Raw genomic sequence first — 20,582 nt, forward strand, 5'->3', positions numbered from 1 at the left:
CTGCTGCCAGGTATGTTCCAGAGGACAGGTGCTCTCAAAAGCAGGCTTTGTCAGTCAGAGACAACCAGAAACCAAGCTTTAAATCAAATTTTTTGTTAGCCACCTTGCACTATATAATCTGCTCAGAACTTTTAATTGAACAACATCATACTAAGAATGCATAAACAGATGTTAACTCACTTTAAGGGAACATAGGAGATAAAAGTCAACAGTAAACTTACTGAAAGCTCGACATATTTTTCAATATATTGAAAAAGAATTAAAACATAAGATGTTCCTCACTGGATATGAAGAAATAACATCATTTGAATCACATTTCTTGAGACAGTTACACCATTTTCTTTTTTCTCTTTTGGGACTTGGGTTTGTTCCTTTTGCATCCGTCCAGTGTAAATAAAACTATGTATTGTGTATGATCAAAAAAATCTTATTAAAAATACAACAGGTTATTAAATGACATAACATAAGAAACATTTCTGGTTGAAAAAGTCCCCAATATGAATATGCGATGTTTTCTAGAAAGAGAATCCAAAGGCTTTATAAGAAATCAGTGTGCTTATAACAGACATTCAAGGGACCGTAGCCTTTTTAAGCTGCTCTCTGAAGTGCTATATGGCACTTCCATGGGGGACTACAAAAGCCCAATTTTGCCAAGTTATTTGTGGATGATAAATCTGCTAAGGATACTACTAGTGCAATGTAGCATTTGTAATTCCAGATTTAGGCACCATATGTGCAATACATTTGAAGTGGCATTATGCCACTTTTTAACAGTCACCCCCCAAAGAATCCTGGGAACTGTGATTTGTTAAAGCTGCTGAAAGTTGTTAGGAGAGCCCTATTCCCCTCACAGAGCTACTGTTTCCGAGTGGTTGAACAATCAATACTTTTTCGTAGGGAACTCTGAGAATTGTAGCTTTGTGACAGGAATAGTGGGCCTCTTAACAATCCTTAGCATCCACAGAGCCATGGGACCTATGTAAGGGTCCTGCGAGTTGTGAGGAGACCCTTAACAAAGTGCAGGTCCCCAGGTTTTTTTAGGAGAAGTCATGTGTGTATATGGGAGCTTTAAATGGATGGTGTGGCTATAACTTAAAGCAACACATCAGCTCTATTTTCTTCTTGACAGCCCTTAAGGAATTTGAAGACAACTATCATGTCACCCTGTCATCTTTTATTCTCCAATCTAAACACACTTATCTCCTTGAAACGTTTCTGATAGGATTTGGTTTTCAGATCCCTCACCATACTGGTCATGTACCAGTGGTGAAAGGAGAAAGGGGTCGACCAAGGATGGAGCTTTCATTTTGCTGCATTCTATTGTTTTTGGGTGGGACGCGGGTGGCGCTGTGGGTAAAACCTCAGTGCCTAGGACTTGCCGATCGTATGGTCGGTGGTTCGAATCCCCGCGATGGGGTGAGCTCCCGTCTTTCGGTCCCAGCTCCTGCCCACCTAGCAGTTCGAAAGCACCCCTAAGTGCAAGTAGATAAATGGGTACCGCTTTATAGCGGGAAGGTAAAAGGCGTTTCCGTGTGCTGTGTTGGTGCTGGCTCGCCAGAGCAGCTTCGTCACGCTGGCCACGTGACCCAGAAGTGTCTCCGGACAGTGCTGGCCCCCGGCCTCTTAAGTGAGATGGGCGCACAACCCTAGAGTCAGACACGACTGGCCCGTACGGGCAGGGGTACCTTTACCTTTACCTATTGTTTTTGGAGTGGCATTGTTCTGTGAAGTTCACATGGTGCACATGGAACATGGCAGGCAATTGTGGTTAGCTGGGGTTATGGGAATTGCACTCTGTAGATGCTCAGAGGCAAACCTTTATTTCTTATTATTTCTCATGAATCTAGTAGTGGTAAATCCCTGAAGAGCAGGTGTTGTGAGCAGGTAGCTGATGAAATCCTTTGCTTGAAAAAGGCTCCATGAGAAAGTGTGTTTTTGAGAAAAGAAATGCAAGTTTATGTTTTATACCTGTTAAAGGAGGGGAAAGAACATCACTTCCTGTTGTAGTTTTCAAAATGTGTGGCTTGTGGTGGGGGGAAGAACTTCTGTTTTTCTCTGCAGGGACAGCAGAAATGATTTCTAGATGTGTACTTAACATATTTTGAAATGAATTGTTTTGCATCCACACTTACGCCACTATGTAACCAGCCCTTACACCAGGGTTGGGTTGGGTAACCATATGTACTACCTTACAGAGGACAGTCCTCTATTTGAAGAAAGCCTCTATCTCTGTCCTTGCAGGGGACTAGAGATGGGCGAATCTATTAATTTTGGTTTCCCCCAGTTTTGCATTCTGGTCTTAAGTTCAGTTGTCCACATTTCCACATCAGTTTTGCAAGTTAGAAAGATAAAAAAGGTTCTCATGAAAATTCACCAGCATTTTAGTGTGAATTTCTCTTGCATGAAGTTTTGCCAATTTTTTTGCAAAGCAATTTCCCCTAATATATTGCACTTTGGTATGCTATTTTCACCAACATATATATTTATTTATGCACACTTTACCTCAGTATTTGCATTTTTGTCACTTTGCTTGGCTGGAGAAATGCAGTGCAAGATTCAGAAAAGTGCTAATTTGATGAATGGTTGTGTTTTGGTTCCCATATTGATAGCGAAGGGGCGAATTAGGTAGATTCACCTTTAAATGTGAACTGATTCAAATCCCTCCCCCCCCCACAATTCCCACAGCGAACCTAACATGCAAAGAGATGGCAGCTTATCTCTTCCCTTCCTGATTGGCCAGGAGTTTAGGGCCCAAGATATGCTGGAGTGGTTGGTTCCCATTGCACTGGGAAGAAAAAAAAGGATAAGCCTGTCTTCCCTAAGTGCCGTGTTCCCCATAAGGGCTACATGCCTTTAATTTAGAAAAGAAAAACTGAATGCAATTTATCTAGAAAACATTAACTAGCAAGCATATTCGGTTCTTAAGCATTAATTGATAAATATGTTGCTCGTGCTCCATGATTGTGCCCCATGATTTGCGTAGTTCTAGGATAATAGCACATTATCCTATCTGCATAATTTGTAATGACAATGCAATAAGCAGTGCTCTTTTGGGAGTAGAGGCCAGAACTGGCTTTGGTGCCATTTGCCAATCACATTAATATTTTCTAAATGCTACAAGATATGGGCTTCAGTGTACTAGTTGGTCTGCACAAGTGTTACACTCATATACTGTGTAGAATTCATAAGCGGGTTTGGGTATGGATGCGATCTGAGCATATATTAACACCCAAAACCACACAACCCACAGAAAACTAGTGCAACTGGTGCGTAATAGACAACCATTCCTGTGTATTATCTTGCATAGAATATAGAGCAGATGTGGAGAGCCTTTGGCCCAGCAGATGCTGCTGAACTCCCAACAGTCATAGCAAACATGGCCACTGGCTGGGGATGATGGAAATTGTAGTTCAGCAACATCTGGAGGGCCAAAGGTTCCTCACACATGATAAGGAGACTGCATGTGGCTGTGCATGGCTGTGAATATGGGAGAGAGCACACAAAACTGACTAAATTTAGCCCTGCCCCTGCTCCCACTGCCACGCTCCCACAAAATGGCACCATGTGTTTTGGATTGCTGGAATGTAAAAAAAACAACAACAACCAACAGGCTCAATCCCCACTCAAGTTCCATCTTGCCAGAGGTCACCAGCTACCATCCTGGCAAAGTTAGCAATGCAGCTATAGAGATGAGCAGCCTAGCAGCATCTGTGGACGTATCAGGCACATTTGGACTTCCCAAGGCAGAAGGGTGGCTCCGGAGCTGGAACAAAAATGTTGCTAAAAACTGGGCGATAGTTCTCAGGCAGTACTTGAGGATTCTGCACCATGATCTCCAGCACGTTGTTGTGGATTTCTTTAGAGATGTCGCCACGCAAGTGGAGGAGCATGGAAACGTGGTCTTCGCTGGTGAAACAACAGGCACAAAACGTGTTACCTCTCCCCTGGCCTCCTGCTGCCAACCAGGACTGGCCCTACCTTTAGAAAGAGTGAGGCAGCCACTCCACAAGGGGATACTAGTGGGTGGAGAGTTGGAGAAGAGAGCTGTATGTTCTCCATTGTGGCCTACCCTCCAATCCCTTAGCTAGGCTGCTGTTCTCAGGTACACTGGAGGAAAGGTACCTGATGCCAGTGCTGAAGGAAGATTGCTTTGGTGGAAATGGCCTTGTGGGCCAACGTGAACCCCCTGGCAGGCCAAGATTAGCCTGCAGGTTGGAGATATATCACCCTTGCATCATTGCCGGGGCGACTGCCAGGAAATGTTTTCGGCCTTGAATTTGGAGAACGGAAGGGATGCCTAAGGCCTCAGATCCAAGACCTGGCATCTCCAAGCAAAAGAATTCCAGCTCTCACAGTGCTGGAAAAGAACAATGATTCTCTCTGTGTTGTATTTCCTGTGCTTCCTGTTTAGGGGCAAAATGCAAATCCAGTGCTTGGGGAAGCAGTGGTGGAAGAGGGGAAAGTGTATTTGCTTTGAGTGCCCTACCTGATATCAGGATATTTTGTCACGAATCCCAGTACTTCCAGGCTCAGCATGGAGGGGTCCTTGAGACTGACGAGCTCCTGCAGGTCAGCAATCACTCTGAGAGTCTGTTCATTCTCCTCCAGGCCCTGGGAAAGGAAGCAGGAGACAAACTATACCATACCAGGAGGACAGAGCAGATGGACCGATGTGGAGGCTGCAAGATGAGTTATGATTGTCAAGTGACTATTACTACTGTTAGCAGTTGCAGTTATACTGCATGTGGGTTTTGCATTTTTATACATTGATTTTTGTTGAGATGGGTAAACCTCTCGGAGACTTTTTAAAAAAAAATAATAACATGGTATACAAGTTCAATAGATAAAGAATACCGTATCATACTGTGCCATAATAAAAATAAATAAAAAATTGTCTAGTAGCACCTTATAGACCAACTAAGTTTGTTCTGGTATAAGCTTTTGTGTGCATGCTCACTTCTTCAGATACCTGCACACAAAAGCTTATACCAGAACAAACTTAGTTGGTCTATAAGGTGCTACTAGACAATTTTTTATTTTTTATTTATTCTTATTTCTACTGCGTCAGACCAACATGGCTACCTACCTGATACTGTACCATAGACATTAAAGCAGAGAGCAGCCCAGTCATTGCTAGACTACCTTCCACAGCATCCTTGAACTAGGGAACAACTAGCAGCTGTTGGCAGAGCCAGCCTCATGACCAGGTGTTCTGCACAGTTGTTTATTCCCCAACCCCAACCCACCTTGCTGCACCAAACTGGCTTGGGTTGCCACCTCCTGACCAAAAGGATGATTGCCTGATGTGACATTTTCATGCGGGTACTGAAATGCAAAGACACCTCAGGAGTAAGCAGCAACTCTAGCTGGTATTATCGGCCAGACTTGCTACCCAACAAAGTTGATCTCCCAATAGTTCGGCCCTAGTAGAAACCTGCACAGGTTTCTTTGGAAGCCGGAAGTCGTGCAACTAGATGCTAGGGATGTTGAAAATTTTGCTCAGTCCACATTTTAAGTGAATTTATTCCATTCTTACTTCCCAGACTAGTACAGGAACTGGAATGCAGTTATCCTTCAGTTGTTGAATATCTTAAAATTTTGCAATACAGTTCATGGCTCAAAAATATACAAAAATGTGTACTTCGGGTTAAACTGCATATATAAAATGTGAATTTCCCCCCAGTTTAAAACGAAACAAATAGCTGGTTGATGTGGAAATAGTAAATAACTAACTTATGAATGAACACGTGCAAAACTGACATGATCTGGAAATAGAATGATCTATTCATCCCTATTGGATGCATATTTAATCTTTGCTGGCCACACACACAACTCTGTATTCAGCTTGGTGAGCAAAGTCAATCTCCCTTTCCTCTGTGATCACCAGCAGCTGCCAGCCCCATCCTTGGAACGTGTTTAGCAAAACATGATAGCTGTTAGCTGTTCCTTTCTCTCACCAGGCTGCAAAAGAGCTCCGTCAGCTGAGAGGCATCCTGCACCATCTGCCTGGCCATCCGGCTTCTCTCTTCAGCGTTCCGGCAGACTAGCCTTTTCTGCAAGAGAGCCCTCACATACTGGCTCATGACCAAGCGCTCAGTCTCTGACAGGAGGTGCTGGACATCAAGGGGGGAAAATTGCCATGGTCATTCTAGTTAATGGGAGCTGCACTGAGACAAAAGGCAGAAATGCAGTGTGTGTGTTTCCTGCAGTGGTGGCTGGTGCCCACTGGGCCTGGTAGGGCAGGAGGCAGGGAGGTCAACAGTAGGGGGAGCCAGAGCCAATGGCAGGCAGAGATAACTAATTCTAGGTTTGTCCCCATCTTGCTGGTGATGGGTGGCACTGAAGCTGGCAATGGGCATGGCCAGAGCAAAAAGTGGGAAGGACCTCCCTTTGACACATTCTCTCTTTCTCTCTCTTCCCTCACCCCCCGTCTCTTTCTTCCACCCCATTTTCTTTCTCTTTCTGATAAGTTTGCAGAGAGCTTACCCTCGCTTTCTGTCATTCCACCAGTCTTGGCTCCCTGCCCCTTTCTTGCCAGGCCCCCCTCACCCACTTGAAATCCAAAGCCCAAAGGCCACATGTAAACCTCAGGCTGCAGACCCCCCACTTCTAGAATCTAGAGGCAATACTCAAATGGTAGACCACCCTCCCTGAAGCTAGCCAACCAGCAGTGCACAGATCTTCCCACCGCTGTCAGCCCCCAGCTATGGAGGGATCTTACCATGCTGATTGGCCTGTGAGTTCTGCAGAAGAATTTCATGTGCATTTCTACCACCTCACATATGCTGCTCAGCACCTGGGATTCACCAGACAGCCATTGACGGGAGGGCATCTGAGCAAACGGAGGCTGGGACAGAACAAGGGGCGTATTAAGTTGTTTTAAAAAGGTCTCTCTCTCTCTCTCTCTCTCTCTCTCTCTCACACACACACACACACACGCACACCACCTTCCAGAAGGAAGTCCAGAATGGCTTACAGCAACAACAAAAAATACAGGCAAACCTACAAAATGGCATAGAGCTCCTCTGCAAATACTACATGTTACGTTGCCTTTAAAAGACCCGCTCAAGGAAGTATGTTTTGGTTTGCCTCTTGCAGGGTCAAGCTCTGGTGTATCTCCTTTGAGCAGAAGATCTATAGCTGTGAAGGCAGAGCAGATAGTTAGCCTGGCTTCCACCAATTCACCCTCATCAGGAGCTTGGCTGCTGCACACTAGGGCTCCACAAGCTTCTTTGTGCTTGCTTGCAAGCACAGACACTCAGGACCCCTCCAGACATCTTTTTTTAAAACTGCATTCATCATTATTTGTGCTCATGGTGGTATTAGGGCAGTTGGAAGTGGGAATCTCTAATCCGTTTACTATATGTCAGAGGCGGGGAACCTTTTTCAGTCCGAGGGCCACATTCCCTTCTGGGCAAGCTTTTGAGGGCCACATGCCACTGGTGGGCAGGGCCAGAGGCAAAAGTGGGCAGAGCAATGCATGTTGACTTTACCTTCACACAGTAGGTTAGTTTTGACAATCTCACACAACGCTCTCTTATCTTCCATCCAGGCAAGCAGGAAGCATTGTCCCAGGGTATATTCTAGCCTGGGAAAAACTCGTGTGTGGGTGTGAAACAGGGTCAGCAAGGGACATGGCCTTGGGAGAGTTCCAAGGGCCAGACAGAGAGGCCTGCAGGGCCACAATTGGCCCCTAGGGCTGCAGGTCCCCACTTCTACCATAGGCTTTCTTAATAACAATGGGTACCTGCAGATCTTTCAGCATCTCCTCCAGCAGCAGCTGGCATGCCTTCTTCTGGGCTTTCTCCAGGGCAACGTGAAGGGTTGATGACATCTTGCTGGCCTCTGAGGATGTTGATCTGCCTTCACACAGGGCTGCAATGGAGGTGCTGCCAGTGGAGGGAAGAGGAATAGCTGGGAAGCAGGCTTGCATGTAGCCTGCTAGCAAGAGAAGCCCAGATACAGCAGGCATGTGGAAGGAATCAATCACAGGAGTTGGGAATACCTGAGAGCCTGGCAGTTGTTGAGGGTTGATAGCAAGTAAGGCACATAGCACTTGGAGGTTGCAGGTTCTCGTTGATGCTCCTTGCCAAATCCCACCAGGTCTTCATATAGGCTGCAGAGAGCACAGCAGTTGTCATGGCACCTTGCACACCAGTAGCCAACCCCCCCCCCCATCCCATGTGTCTTGAGAGTGAAACAGTGCAGAGTTCCACATATGATGAAGAATAAGCAGACCTATGCCCCATCTTCAGTATACATTTAAAGCACTTTTGCCACTTTAACAGCGGTTTCTCCCACAGAATCCTGAGAACTGTAGTTTGTTAAGGGTGCTGAGAGTTGTTAGGAAACTGTTTTTCCCCTCACAGAGCTACAATTTTGAGCATGGCTTAACAGTCAGTGCCTCTTCGCAGGAATCATAGATCTGTAAGGAAAATGTGTCTTTAACAAACTACAGTTTGGGATGAATGAATTTATAATCTTGAAGCGCCCTCTGATGGCTTTAGAAGAATTAGACAAATTCATGAAGGGACAATGGCTGCTAACCACTACAGTGGTGCCTCGCAAGACGAAATTAATCCGTTCTGTGAGGCTCTTCGTATAGCGGTTTTTTCGTCTTGCGAAGCAAGCCCATTGACAGCTTAGCGGATTAGCGCTACTGCTGTCAAGCGGCTTATCAGCGGAACAGCTGATAAGTGGCTTAGTGGCTTAAGAAAAGGGCGAAAAAAGCGAAAAAAAACCCGCGGGGGATGCAAGATTTTTTTCGTCTTGCGAAGCAACCCCATAGGGGAATTCGTTTTGCGAAGCGCCTCCAAAACGGAAAACCCTTTCGTCTAGCGGGTTTTTCGTCTTGCGAGGCGTTTGTCTTGCGGGGCACCACTGTATTGTTAAATACTGCCTCCAGGATCAGAGGCAGACAACTTGTTTACTGAGCTTATGAGGAGGTTAGACTACATCTGGTCTTTACTCAGCTTTTTTCTGATTTGTTTGTGTGGTGATTATACAACAATGAGGATTCATCCTGTTTTGCTTGCGAGTTGATTTTACCTCTTTCTATTAGATATTTGCCCATCCTACAATTTTTACTACATTTCTCTATCACTTTCCTAACTGCAAAAAGTTAGGAATTTGTTTTAAACTGGATTTGTTGTGCTAGGTCAACACAGAGCTTTCACCCACCTTCATTTCTGGTATGGGCTTAAATTCTTTTTGCATAATACTGACAGATCTGTAAGTAATGCCTCTTCTGGTTCCCCAGAAGAGGGAGAGAGAGAGAGCTATTGCACTCATGTCCTGTTTGCAGGATCCCCACAGAGCTATGTATGGGAAGCAAGATGCTGGACTAGGCAGGCCTTTGGTCTGATCCCTCAGGGGTGTTCTTGTGGCACAGAAATAGTATACCTCATTTCAAGCCCACTAAAGGTTTTCTGTAAGGAAAAAGGAGCCTCAGTTGGAGCAGGATTAGGGAAATGAGCCTCCACAGCCCTCCAGTGAAAGAAAGGGGAAAGGAGCAGGGATCCTTAGCAGGAAGGATAACCAAACTCAAGTAAGAACTCAAGATGTCTCATTGGGCTGGGCCTGAAGGTCCTATTGCTGGTGAATTAATGTTAGGGACATGGGAAGCTACCTTATACTGAGTCAGATCATTGGTCCGTCAATGTATTGTCATCACTGATGGGCAGCAATTCTCAAGGGTTTAAGACAGCAGTCTCTCCCAGTCCTCCCTGCAGATGCCCTACTTGAGACCTTTGGCATGCAAAGCAGGTGAGTCATGATGCTTTCCCTACTGAGCTGTGCCTCTCAGTCCCTACTCTGCATCAGCAGCATGGAGAGAGAACTGACCTGCCCAGAAAGACCTCAAGCTCCTCCAGGGCCATGCTGCACAACTTCTGCTGCAGAGTATCTGAGATGAGGGATGCCACTCGGATATTTTCATCCAGCATCTGGGGCAGGCAAAGGAAGAGAGGAAGGCGATTGGATGAGTGGGGATCAAACACATGGCTTTGCTTCCGCAGCCAATAGGACACGCTGTACAGGAATCAGGTAGGCTTCCCTGCAGTGCATTGTCTTTCTTCTCTGACCTTCATGACAATCATGGGAAGGCTGGTCTGGAAGCAGCCTTGATAGTCTGATTCGGGCTCCTCTTCACTGAACCACTCTTTAAACTCCATCTCCAGCGTCTTCTGCATCCACTGAGCAAAGCTGGCCTAGAAGAACAAGCGGAAATGGTTTATGGCAACAGAGGTTGAGGAACCTTATTCACCCCGAGGCCTGCATTTTTGTCTGGATAACCTTCTGAGGGCCAAGTGCCTATAGTGGGCGTGGCTGGAGACAAAAGCAGGCGGAGCAACAAATATGAATGTCACCTTTGCATATGGGCTAATTTCTCCACATGAAGCTCTCTATCTTCCATCCAGACACATTCCAGCCAAGAAAAAGGACTCATGGGTATAGCCTGGGGAAAGTTCCCAGGGCTTGGGTGGGGTGGGGTGGACAAATTTGGCTCTCGGACCTGAGTAACTATTCTCTTTTTAAGTGAAGACCAGGGACCCTCCACTGCACACAAGCCACTCACAACCCCAGCAGTGTTCATATTCATTTGCCTAGCTCCTTTCTCCTGCGGATGAGAAACATCTCTTTAGTGGGGCAGCTGATATACAGTACATACGGCTCAGATCCACACCACACATTCACAGTACATTTAATGCACATTGCTTCCCCCGAAGAATCCAGAGAGCTACAGTTTGTTAAGGGTGCTGGGAAATATAGCTCTGTGTGGATATGACCTGCAGTATGTGTTCGACCTCCACCTCTGGTCTTCCTGAAAACCTGCCACCTCCTATTTTTATCCCTATTTCTCTCCACTGCTGTGAAACAATGGATGCTTCCAGACTGTCACTATTTTCAGGTGGAATTCAGCCACAGGCCAGCAGATTCAGGTTTGCTCAATTATAGTTGATTAGAAGGTCTTGCACAACAAACCTGTTTCCCTGAAAGGTAGCACTTTCTGTGCTATTTTTGGGTGGGATTTGATCTCATGCAGCAAACCTGTCTCCCAAATCAGGATGAATGTTCGTTAAATAGCCAACACCTTCCAACCTCCCCAGCAAACAAATCAGGATGAATGCTCAATAAACAGGTGATCTGGAAGTGCCCGATGAAAACTCCAGAGACTAGAGGGGCTTAAGAGGCAAACTGCACAGAAGTAACACATTTTGTCTGAAGGCTACTTATCCAGAATAAAAGCAGTTTGGGGTAGAGACCTATTTTGAACAGAGAAGTAGCAGACAGAAGAGAAATGCTTAGCCCTTTCTTCTCCAGCCATTTCCTCATCTGCTCCAAATCGCCCTCTTGACCCTCAGAGTCCCATGTGCGTGGTTGCCTGAGTTTGGAACCCTGAGCAGGGCCAAATCAGTTGGGGAGACAATCTGGACCAGGAAAATGGGTGGTGGGAAAAGGGTGAAGCACCACTGCCTCATCTACCCCCTACCTGTTCAAAATGGGCGTCTCCTGAAGGTGCTTTTCTTCAGAAAGAGGAGACAACAAGGACGCTTTACACAACTTTGTGTATAGCATAGCATGGCATCCAGTAATATGCCACTTGTCCCTTATTCACAGGAATATGCTGGATACTGAGTTAGACAACTGGTTCCTCTAGCTCAGTAGTGGTCCATCCAGCCCACAGCAGCTCTCCAGACTTTCAGATGGAATATTTCCACATTCACTGGTAAGAAAAGATCTTTGCCTGAATGTTTGGAGAACTTCATATTAACACTCTCCATCACGCAGGTTTCTAGGCCAACCAGCAAATCTAAATATATTAGTGCTTCAATATCCACAGTCATTTTGTTCCCCGTAGTCTTCACGACTCACCTGTACTTTCCCTACATAGGTCTCCTCCAAGTAGTCTACTGTATCCACAGGAAGCAGAGGACCCAAGACTGTGATGTCCACTTCAGGTAGAAGGCTTGGGTGGGTCATCATTTCTGAGCTGTGGAACACAAGAAGGGTCAGGAGCGAAAGGTACCTAAGTTCAACTTTCCACTTTCAGGCTGTTCAGTACACCTGAAGCAGGATTATATGTGCATATTTCTAGTATTCTTGTACGGGGAAATGCAGCCCATTGCCAAATCTGCTTCTTTGCAAATGCCACCCAACGGTTGCCTGCTGGTACAACAGAGAACATGACTGGATAAACACCCACCTGTTTAAAGCATTATCCTACCACTTTAACAGTCACAGCTTCCCCAAAGCATCCTGGGAACTCTGCTTCATCAAGAGTGGTGAGAGTTCTCAGTAGACCAGTGGTGGCCAAACTTGGCCCTCCAGCTGTTTTGGGACTACAGTTCCAATCATCCCTGACCACTGGTCCTGTTAGCTAGGGATGATGGGAGTTGTAGTCCAAAAACAGCTGGGGGGCCAGGTTTGGCCACCACTGAAGTAGACCTTTCACAAACAACAGTTCCCAGAATTCTTTGGGGGGAGCCATGACTGTTAAAGTGGCCCACGAGTGCTTCAGGTGGATTGTGTTTGGGATTCCAAGTCAGAGTTATGGGCGTTAGGCAAATGTAAGCCCCAGCACTTCTTTTTCTAAAAAAATTAATGACCCCTCACTTCCCCTATGAACCCCAACACCTGCCATTAGGAGCACTGACCTTGGGTAGACATGGAGTGCCCACTGGAGAAGAGTAAAGACCTCCTGCTTCTCCAGCTCCCGAGTGAGGATGTGATGCAGGTGTTTGGCAAGGCTTTGATGATACATGGCAGCAAAGGCTGCGACGATATTGTAGTGAGGCGGGCAGCACTGGGCCATCAGGTCTTTCACAACACACAGTTCAGCCAGGATGCTGTTCTGCAAGGACGCCAAATGCTGAGCAAGGTGCTGTCCTTGGGCATTGCTTGGCATGGCCTGGAAGTGGGAAGCGACGATGGTGTCCTGTATAACCTGGAAGAACTTCTGCCTCCAGCACTTGGGGCGCCCTGGCGGGAGGAAGCCAGAAGGAAGCTGAGTTCTCAGCAGCAAGGCAGCATCAATGCTCTCCTCACGCTCAATAATGCGTAGCGTGGACACAAAGAGGGAGGGGTCCTCAGACACCAGTCTTGTGCTGTGGGCCACAACGTGCCACAGGTGCTGGGCAAGGGCATCGTTCAGTTCCAGGAGGCCCCTGAAGTAGGACTCCACACTGGCCAGGTGCGAGGAGCTGAGCAGGTTGTGGTGATGCAGCTGGAAGAGGATGCTGTCCCGTAAACTCTCTAGCTCCATGAATCCTGCATGGGCTTCCAGCAGGTGGTGATTCTGCAGAAGGTCAAAGGTCTCGGAAAGGAGTTTGTGTACTGTGTAGGGAAGAAGAAAGGGAGAAAGGGCTTCAAAAGCATAACCTGGGGAAGAAAGAGGAATGACATCCAGTGTGGTTAGAGCAGTGGTTAGAGCAGGGGTTTGGAACCCTCTGTCCAAGGGCTGGGCAGATAAGGGGGAAAGGGGTGCTGTACAAAGTATGCAACTCCTCTACAAGATTATCTGCTGCAAGACGATCAAGCCAGAGAGGGAAATGTCTCAGCTGAAAGGTAGGTGCGTTGCTTGCAGATATATAGAAGGTCATCCCATGTGTTTTGGAATTGCATGCATGCAGTTTTCCGGATGCAATGGCATTTAGATATTTGAGCTTATGAATAGTCTCTTTACCCAAGCCCTTGGCTGAGTGCTCTGTGCTGTTGTTTTGTTTTTCTGATATGATTGTTTTGCAGTTTAATTTCATAATTTTAGTTGTTCATTGCACTCATTCTAATTGTGTGGTTTTTGTAACCCACTCTGGGGCCATTTGGTGAAGAGTGAGGCACAGATGTAACAAGTGGATATAATAATAAATAATACATTTTACAAACTGAAGCTCACCTGAGAAAAGTTGGGGCAATGTCTGGGCAACTGAACCCAGCTGGGCATGTTCCACTGCCACCTCCCGTAGTCTCTGCAGGCTCTGAAAAGAGTCGGTGCTGGATGCCAAGGACTGGCATATGTTTCTCAATGCTTGCCGCACATGTTGAACATCTGCAGTGGCTGAGTGCAACTGCTCCAGGCCTGTGCTCACACCCTCTAGGTAGGACTGCACAGTTGACTAGGGACAGAGAGAATCAAGTGGCAAAGAGGACACAGAGACTTCACAGGCAGGACAAAGGGCTGTGGCTCAGTGATAAAACATCTGCTTTCCATGCTGAAAGTCCTAAATTCAATCCCCAGCATCTCCAACTAAGGCTGGGATGGACCCCTGCTTGAAACCTGGAGAGCCGCTGCCAGTCAGTGTAGACAATACTGTGCTAGCTAGCTCTGACTCAGTATAATGCAGCTTCCAGTGTGAAAAGCTCATATTTGGATCTCCAAACCCTTGTTCTATTAAATTCATAATCAAGGCTGCTTAAACCAGTGAGATTTCAGGATCAAGCTGCATTAATACTTGAAAGAGTGGCTCTCCTAGTATATGCCAACCTGACAACCAAGGTTTTGGGCAATGCCCAACAGACAGTGACCCAGGATAGGGTCTTTTCTGTTGAGGTGTCCTGGATGTGGCATCACCTGCCTCTGTAGGTGTGCCAGGCATCATCAGTATATCAGCTGTCATAAAGACACACCTCTCCACTTGGACCTTTGGGACCCCACTGGCATTGGTGTTGGGTGATTTTGGATTTAAATCCTTTTTTGCCAAGGCTGCTAGTGTTAATCTAGTTTTATCCTGGGACAGAGCAACGGGAATTCACCCTATCGTGGGAATTCAAACCGCAGACCTTACGATCGGCAAGCCCAGGAGGCTCAGTGGTTTAGACCACAGCACCACCCACGTCCCTAGAACCTTGGTTATTGGGTGGTTTATAAATAAATCTAGGCATAGCCAAGGCCTGGCATCTGGGATTGCTACTGATGGGCACTTGCCAAGGCCCATAACTCAGCATCAAGCCCTGAAACTCCCTGATCCTGCTGGTTCTCTTTTTTACAAACAACAACAGCACTTGCCTGCTTTGAGCACGGCGCAAGTGGTAGGGGTAGGGAGAAGGTGCAGCTGCCTTTGGTCACATGACCCTTCTGGTGAACCCATCCAATGGCCATCCAAAAGCTGGAAGAGCCAACCAGGTGTTCAGGGAACAGTCAGTGGAGGCTGGTACATTAGGGCGAGTGGGGCACTGCCCCACCAGCCTCAGTCTGCTGTCACCCATCCCCCAACTATCTGTCTCCATACTTACAATGGGTTCAGGAGGTGGAATTGCCTGTCCCCTTCCTCTTCCTTACTCAGTGTGGCCACTGCAGAACTCAGCAGGGAGGAGGATGGTGACAAAGCTAGAATCAGTTGTATCTGCTTGTCATTGGCATGTGGCTCCACTTCATGTTGGGTTCCCTGACTTCCGCCCTCCCAATCCCAATGGGCACTGGCTAGCACTGGTTCCAGCGCTGCAACTACCAACCTTTATACGGGATTGGATGGAACTGTTGCGTTGTATCTCTCGGATCCGATACTCCTCAAGGCCCTCCAATTTGTCAGGTCGGTAAAAGACCCCAGATGCCCATTTTAAGGCAGCTCCTCTGGCTAATTTTTCAGCCTTCTCCACTTCTGGCCATTCCTGGTCTAAAACAGAGAAGGAAGAGGGAGAAGAAGAAAATCCACACATACAGTTGCGAGTCTTTGCAAGACAGGAATTGCTCTTCCATCCCCAGCTGCTCCCCTGGAATGCAGGAAGGAAACAGGATGTGACCGCCTACCCACAGTCTGGATAGCCTAGGGGGAGAGGTGGAATATTGGTGGAGGGGAAGCTTCTGGGGCTTGGAAGACACAATGACCTGGGAAAGGAGGCACACTTGTATTGTTAGACGTCTGGCTTCAGAGACAAGGCGGGAGAGGGGGCATTAGAAGGGCGTCTGGAGTCTGATAACTAATTCCCTCTACTGTATCTGAAGAAGCGTGCATGCACACGAAAGCTTGTACTGATAACAAACTTAGTTGGTCTCTAAGGTGCTACTGGAAGGATTTTTTTTTTTATTTTGTTCCCTCTACTAAAGAATAGCTGTTCTATTTATAATAGGCATAAGGGCAATTATGAGGCTGCTAGCATGCTACCAGAGTTAGTTCATGCTTTTGCTTTTAGCATTCAAAGCCCTGTACAACTTGGGGTCAGGTTACCTGAGGGATCGTCCAGCAACTTTGCAGTGGAGGCTGGAAGATAGGAAATTACGCAAAGGCAAATGGATTATTGCACTATAAACAGCCACAGCTTCAAAGAATTCTGGGAACTGTAGTTTGCTAAGGGTGCTGAGAGTTGTTAGGAATGCTCTATTGCCCTCACAGTCCTGCAATTCCCAGAGTTCCAATAGCCAGGGCCACCCCTTGAACTGGTTATTAGTAAGGAGTTGGCAAGTGGCTGCAGGGAGATTTAACTTGGTGGGGCAGTGCCCCATTTGCCCTGATGGACCAGCCTCCACTGCAACTGTATTCCTTTGGGGGGGGGCATTGTTAAGAGTTCTGCATGCTGCAGATGTATGCATGAGGTCAACTAAAACCCAGGTCTTAAGTGTTGTTGTGGCTTCAGCTCTATGGAATCTGCTCCCTGGTGAAATTAGACAAGCACTTGGGCTTTTAGGCAGCTATTGAAAGCTTTCAAAGAGGACTTACTCTGAGGAGTGACTCAGCCGTTTTATACTCAGGAGTGACTCAGCCATTTTTTAATGGCATCTTGTAATTTAAGACTTTCAAGATTTGCTTTTTAAAATGTTACATATAGTGGTACCTCGGTTTATGAACTTAATCCATTCCAGAAGCCCGTTCTTAAACTGAAGCGCTTTCCCTAATGAGGCCTCCTGCTGCCGGTGCCCTTCTACCATTTGGCTTCCGTTCCTAGACTGAGGTAAAGTTCGCAAACTGGGACACTATTTCCAGTTTTGTGGAGTTCGTAAACCAAATAGTTCATAAACAGGGCTGTTCTTAAACCGAGGTACCACATATTTCTGTTGTACACTGCTTTGGAAACTTTAGTTTGGAAGTGGTTTGAAACTCATTAAAGAAATAAAAAAAGGGTGAATTCAAATAACTGGGCAAATCAGTACCATGTAGGATCAATCTTCCCCAATATGATGCCCTCCAGATGTTTTGAAATACACTGCCCATTAGTTGTGCTGGGTGGGTCCACTGGGAGTTGCAATCCAAAACGTCTGGAAGGCTAATACAGTATAAAGAAACCCAACATTGCCACTCCTCTCCATCCAAAGCATGAAGGTGTTGTAACATCAGGCTTCACCTTGTGATAAGAGGCCTACAGACCAGAAGTAGCCCACTGTGTCGCCTCCAGATATTGTTGGACTACAACTCCTATTATCCTTGACTATTGCCCAGCTGGCTTGGGAGTTAGAGTCCAACAACATCTGATGGGAGTTAGAGTCCAACAACATCTAGAGGCACCATGTTGTCTAATCCTGCACTACTTTATTTATTTCTTTTATATCCCACCTTTTTCTCCAAGGAGCTCAAGCTGACATATGATTCTTCCACGCCCCACATGTAATGCCAACAACAACCCTGTGAAGTAGATTAGGCTGAGAGCCAGTGATTGGTCCAAGGTTACCCAGTAAACATCATGGCTGAGTGGGATTTGAACCCTGCCCCCCCAGAGCCTACTCTGACACTCTAACCACTGCTCCACATTGACTCTAGACTCTAGACTGACAGCACCCGACATAGCGGCATACACTAGAGTGGCCGTGTGTCCTGCTTTCAGAGGACACTTCTCTACTTGAAGGGCTGCCAGGGGCCAGTCCTTTATTTAAAAGTGTCCTCTATCAGAGCACCACACAGTAAGGTTTTAAAGCATCTATGGTATTGCTCCCAGTGAGGACAGACAAACCAATCTCTGGCTCTGATTTTTCTAGCCCATTTATTTCCAAAAAGGACAGTTACTATGACATCTAAGTCTCTCTCTGAGACCTCTCCCTTCCTGCACGACCCAAGAATGCAGTATTATCTAGGAAAAAGTATCCGTGACATCTCACAGCCCAGGTGGATAAAGTTTAAGTGCTTTTCTTAAAGTGGAAGGTGCCTGGCACCCATATACTGATGGATAGGCTAAAATTGTCTGGCACCTTCCTCCTTAAGGAAAGCACTTTAAAATCATAACCTCATTCATTGTACGTGTGCTGAGATGTCAGGTACAGTATTTTTTCCCTCATCAATTGCAAGAACAGGGAGTTCTTTCTCAAGTAGGGAGAGAGAGAGAAATCAACACAGCTAGGAGACTTGCTTTACCCAAAGCCCATCTAGGAAGGGCCCCATATGCCTCACCCCACCCCACCCCACTGAATGGTACGGTCACTGGGATCCTGTAGCTGCATTTCCCATTACCTTTGGATCTGGTGGAATCGTCTTCCTCTGCAGACATGCCCATAGATTCAGCTGCAGTGCACAGGTCCAGAGCTTAGGGCTGGGCTGAGCAGAGGAAGCACAGCCAGCAATAGCAGTTTCCGTCAGTGATACTACTTCCAGCTCCTCAGGGGCTTGTTCTGTAACACTGCAGATAGACTCAGGATGTAGGAACAGGAGGGCGGAGGAAACAGAAAATGCACTCGAAAGTTTAATTCTTAGGGAATGCAGATTAAGCAGCACAGAACAACTCTGGTATATATGCATGCCTGGGTTGTGGTCACCAGGATTCCTGCATGTCCCTCTGCCTTCAGCCGTAGCTACTGGTCTTTGGGACTAATAAGGAAGGCAGGGAGATCAGCAATAGGTGGAGACAGGCAGGCAGAATGACAAGCAGAATCAACCTCTAGCTTGTTGTAAGTAAGGAGGAAGACAGGTCATTTAGACACAAGGGTCATTTAGTCCAACCCCCGCAATGCAGGAATCTTTTGCCCAATGTGGAACTCGAACCCACAACCCTAAGATTAAGACTTTTATGTTCTACCAACTGAGGATGCGTTCTTTCAGATATTTGGGGCCCAAGTCATACAGGGATTTAAACACTAATGCACCTTGAATTGGGGCCATAAATAAACTGACAACCAATATACTGAGTTCCTTTTTTGGAACCTAACACAGCATGTTAAAACACACACATATAATGTGGCTGAATAGACAAATAATGTGAAGTGCTTCTTTTCTCAATGAAAGGGTTATCTAATCAATTGCTTGAGTTAGTCAGTGTGCCCCATCCTGGATAGTTATTGCTTATTTGTTTATTTTACATTATTTCCTTTCCTCTGAAAGGGCTCAAGTTGGCTTACAGGTAAAACAAGAACCACTAGAAACATAGAAAAATCAATCATTAAAATACAACGAAACACTGATAGAATTAAAAATATATAATATATAAAATATGTTTAAAACATACCAATAATTACAATAAAAACAGCACAGCACCAGGTCACATGACTGAAATGAATGGAGATAGTATTCAGCTTAAGTCCTGCCCTGCAGCCCCAGCAAGCTTTGGCTCATCCAGCCAAGCCCTGTGTGAGCTGGGGTGAGCCAACTATGCCAGCGTATTCCTAGCTGAACTTGCATTCAGACTTACACTGGGGTAGCTGAGCTCAGAGTTAAATAACACGGAGGAAAACTTTTGCCTGACAGCTATTAGTATGGTTTCCACTGGGTGTGCATTAATGTGGTGGCACAGCTTATAGGGGGATCTCAAGCTGTAAGAAATCCAGTTCCCACCCCTGCACTGCAAGACCAGATATTTCTAAAGTGGGTTGCTACACCCACCATTCAGCTGTGATCTGCATGCCAAAGAAGTATTTCAATGTAAGTGCTATCTGGTAAGATAACCCATCCATCCAACCAGTTGCAACCATAGATTATCAAATCAGCAGGAAACAGTTTGTGTCTGAGGACAGTGATAACTGGGACACACAACAAGGGCTAAGAGAGGCGAGAAGGACATATATACAGATGTTGAGATAGGTGAAAAGCAAGAGACTTTGGAATATGGGGGTGTCATAAGTGCCTTATGGCAGTAAGGTCCTAGATTTGAAAGTTATTGATGTACTTTATAAATCTTTTTGGGACATTGATGACTATTATGGAATAACACTTTGCGCATAATTCTTATTTCGTTTGCTCTCACAACTACCCTGAGATAGATCATCACCGTTTACACTTTGCAGATGGGAAAGGAGTGACTTGCTTCAAGCTTAGGCCATCAGTGGGCAGGAATCCAAAACCAGGAGCTGAAGATCAGCTCTCTACCCATTATGGGGCAGTGGCTCCCGCATGAAAGGTGTGTGGATTTGTATGGATTAAATCGCTAAACACAAGTCCCTAAATTGGATGTTTCTAGTCATGTGATTTCTTTCAGTTCTGCAAAAGATTTGACTTAAATAAAAAGAAAAGTTTCTGTCCTGTAGTAGCAAACTACTGTAGTTTACTATTTACAGTACGGCAGCCTACAAGTGGAACCCGCAACAAAATGTTGCATCATTGAGTGTGCACTGATTTAACCATTAGGCAACAGAAGTCCACCACTCATAAAGAGGAGATCATAACAAGCCCAACCGACAGAGCTATATTCTGCTCTTATGGACAAGAAGACAACGGAGAAGGGGGAAAAACGTT

General features: G+C 46.1%; 1 protein-coding gene across 4 annotated transcripts; it reads right to left on the reverse strand.

The window, feature by feature from the left end:
- Positions 1–120: 120 nt before the first annotated feature.
- EXOC3L1 (exocyst complex component 3 like 1) lies at positions 121–20,531 on the reverse strand. Of its 4 annotated transcripts, none has more exons than XM_083752237.1 (14): positions 18,372–20,531; positions 15,451–15,708; positions 13,895–14,114; positions 12,657–13,335; positions 11,875–11,992; positions 10,083–10,208; positions 9,844–9,944; positions 8,006–8,116; positions 7,748–7,889; positions 6,722–6,847; positions 5,958–6,113; positions 4,487–4,611; positions 1,698–3,763; positions 121–1,317 (listed from the first exon to the last, which is right to left on the reverse strand). In XM_083752237.1, the coding sequence occupies exons 1-13, from the start codon at positions 18,654–18,656 to the stop codon at positions 3,682–3,684; spliced, it is 2,529 nt and encodes an 842-aa protein (XP_083608363.1). In that variant the 5' UTR covers positions 18,657–20,531; the 3' UTR covers positions 121–1,317; positions 1,698–3,681. The 4 variants fall into 4 exon arrangements, with proteins under 4 accessions (XP_083608363.1, XP_083608361.1, XP_083608362.1 ...); XM_083752235.1 differs by having other exon boundaries at positions 1,698–3,906; positions 18,372–20,496; XM_083752236.1 differs by having other exon boundaries at positions 1,698–3,906; positions 15,451–15,606; positions 18,372–20,494.
- Positions 20,532–20,582: the final 51 nt, after the last annotated feature.

This window comes from Podarcis gaigeae (assembly GCF_964106915.1).
Source record: "Podarcis gaigeae genome assembly, chromosome: 8".
Lineage (NCBI taxonomy): Eukaryota > Metazoa > Chordata > Lepidosauria > Squamata > Lacertidae > Podarcis > Podarcis gaigeae.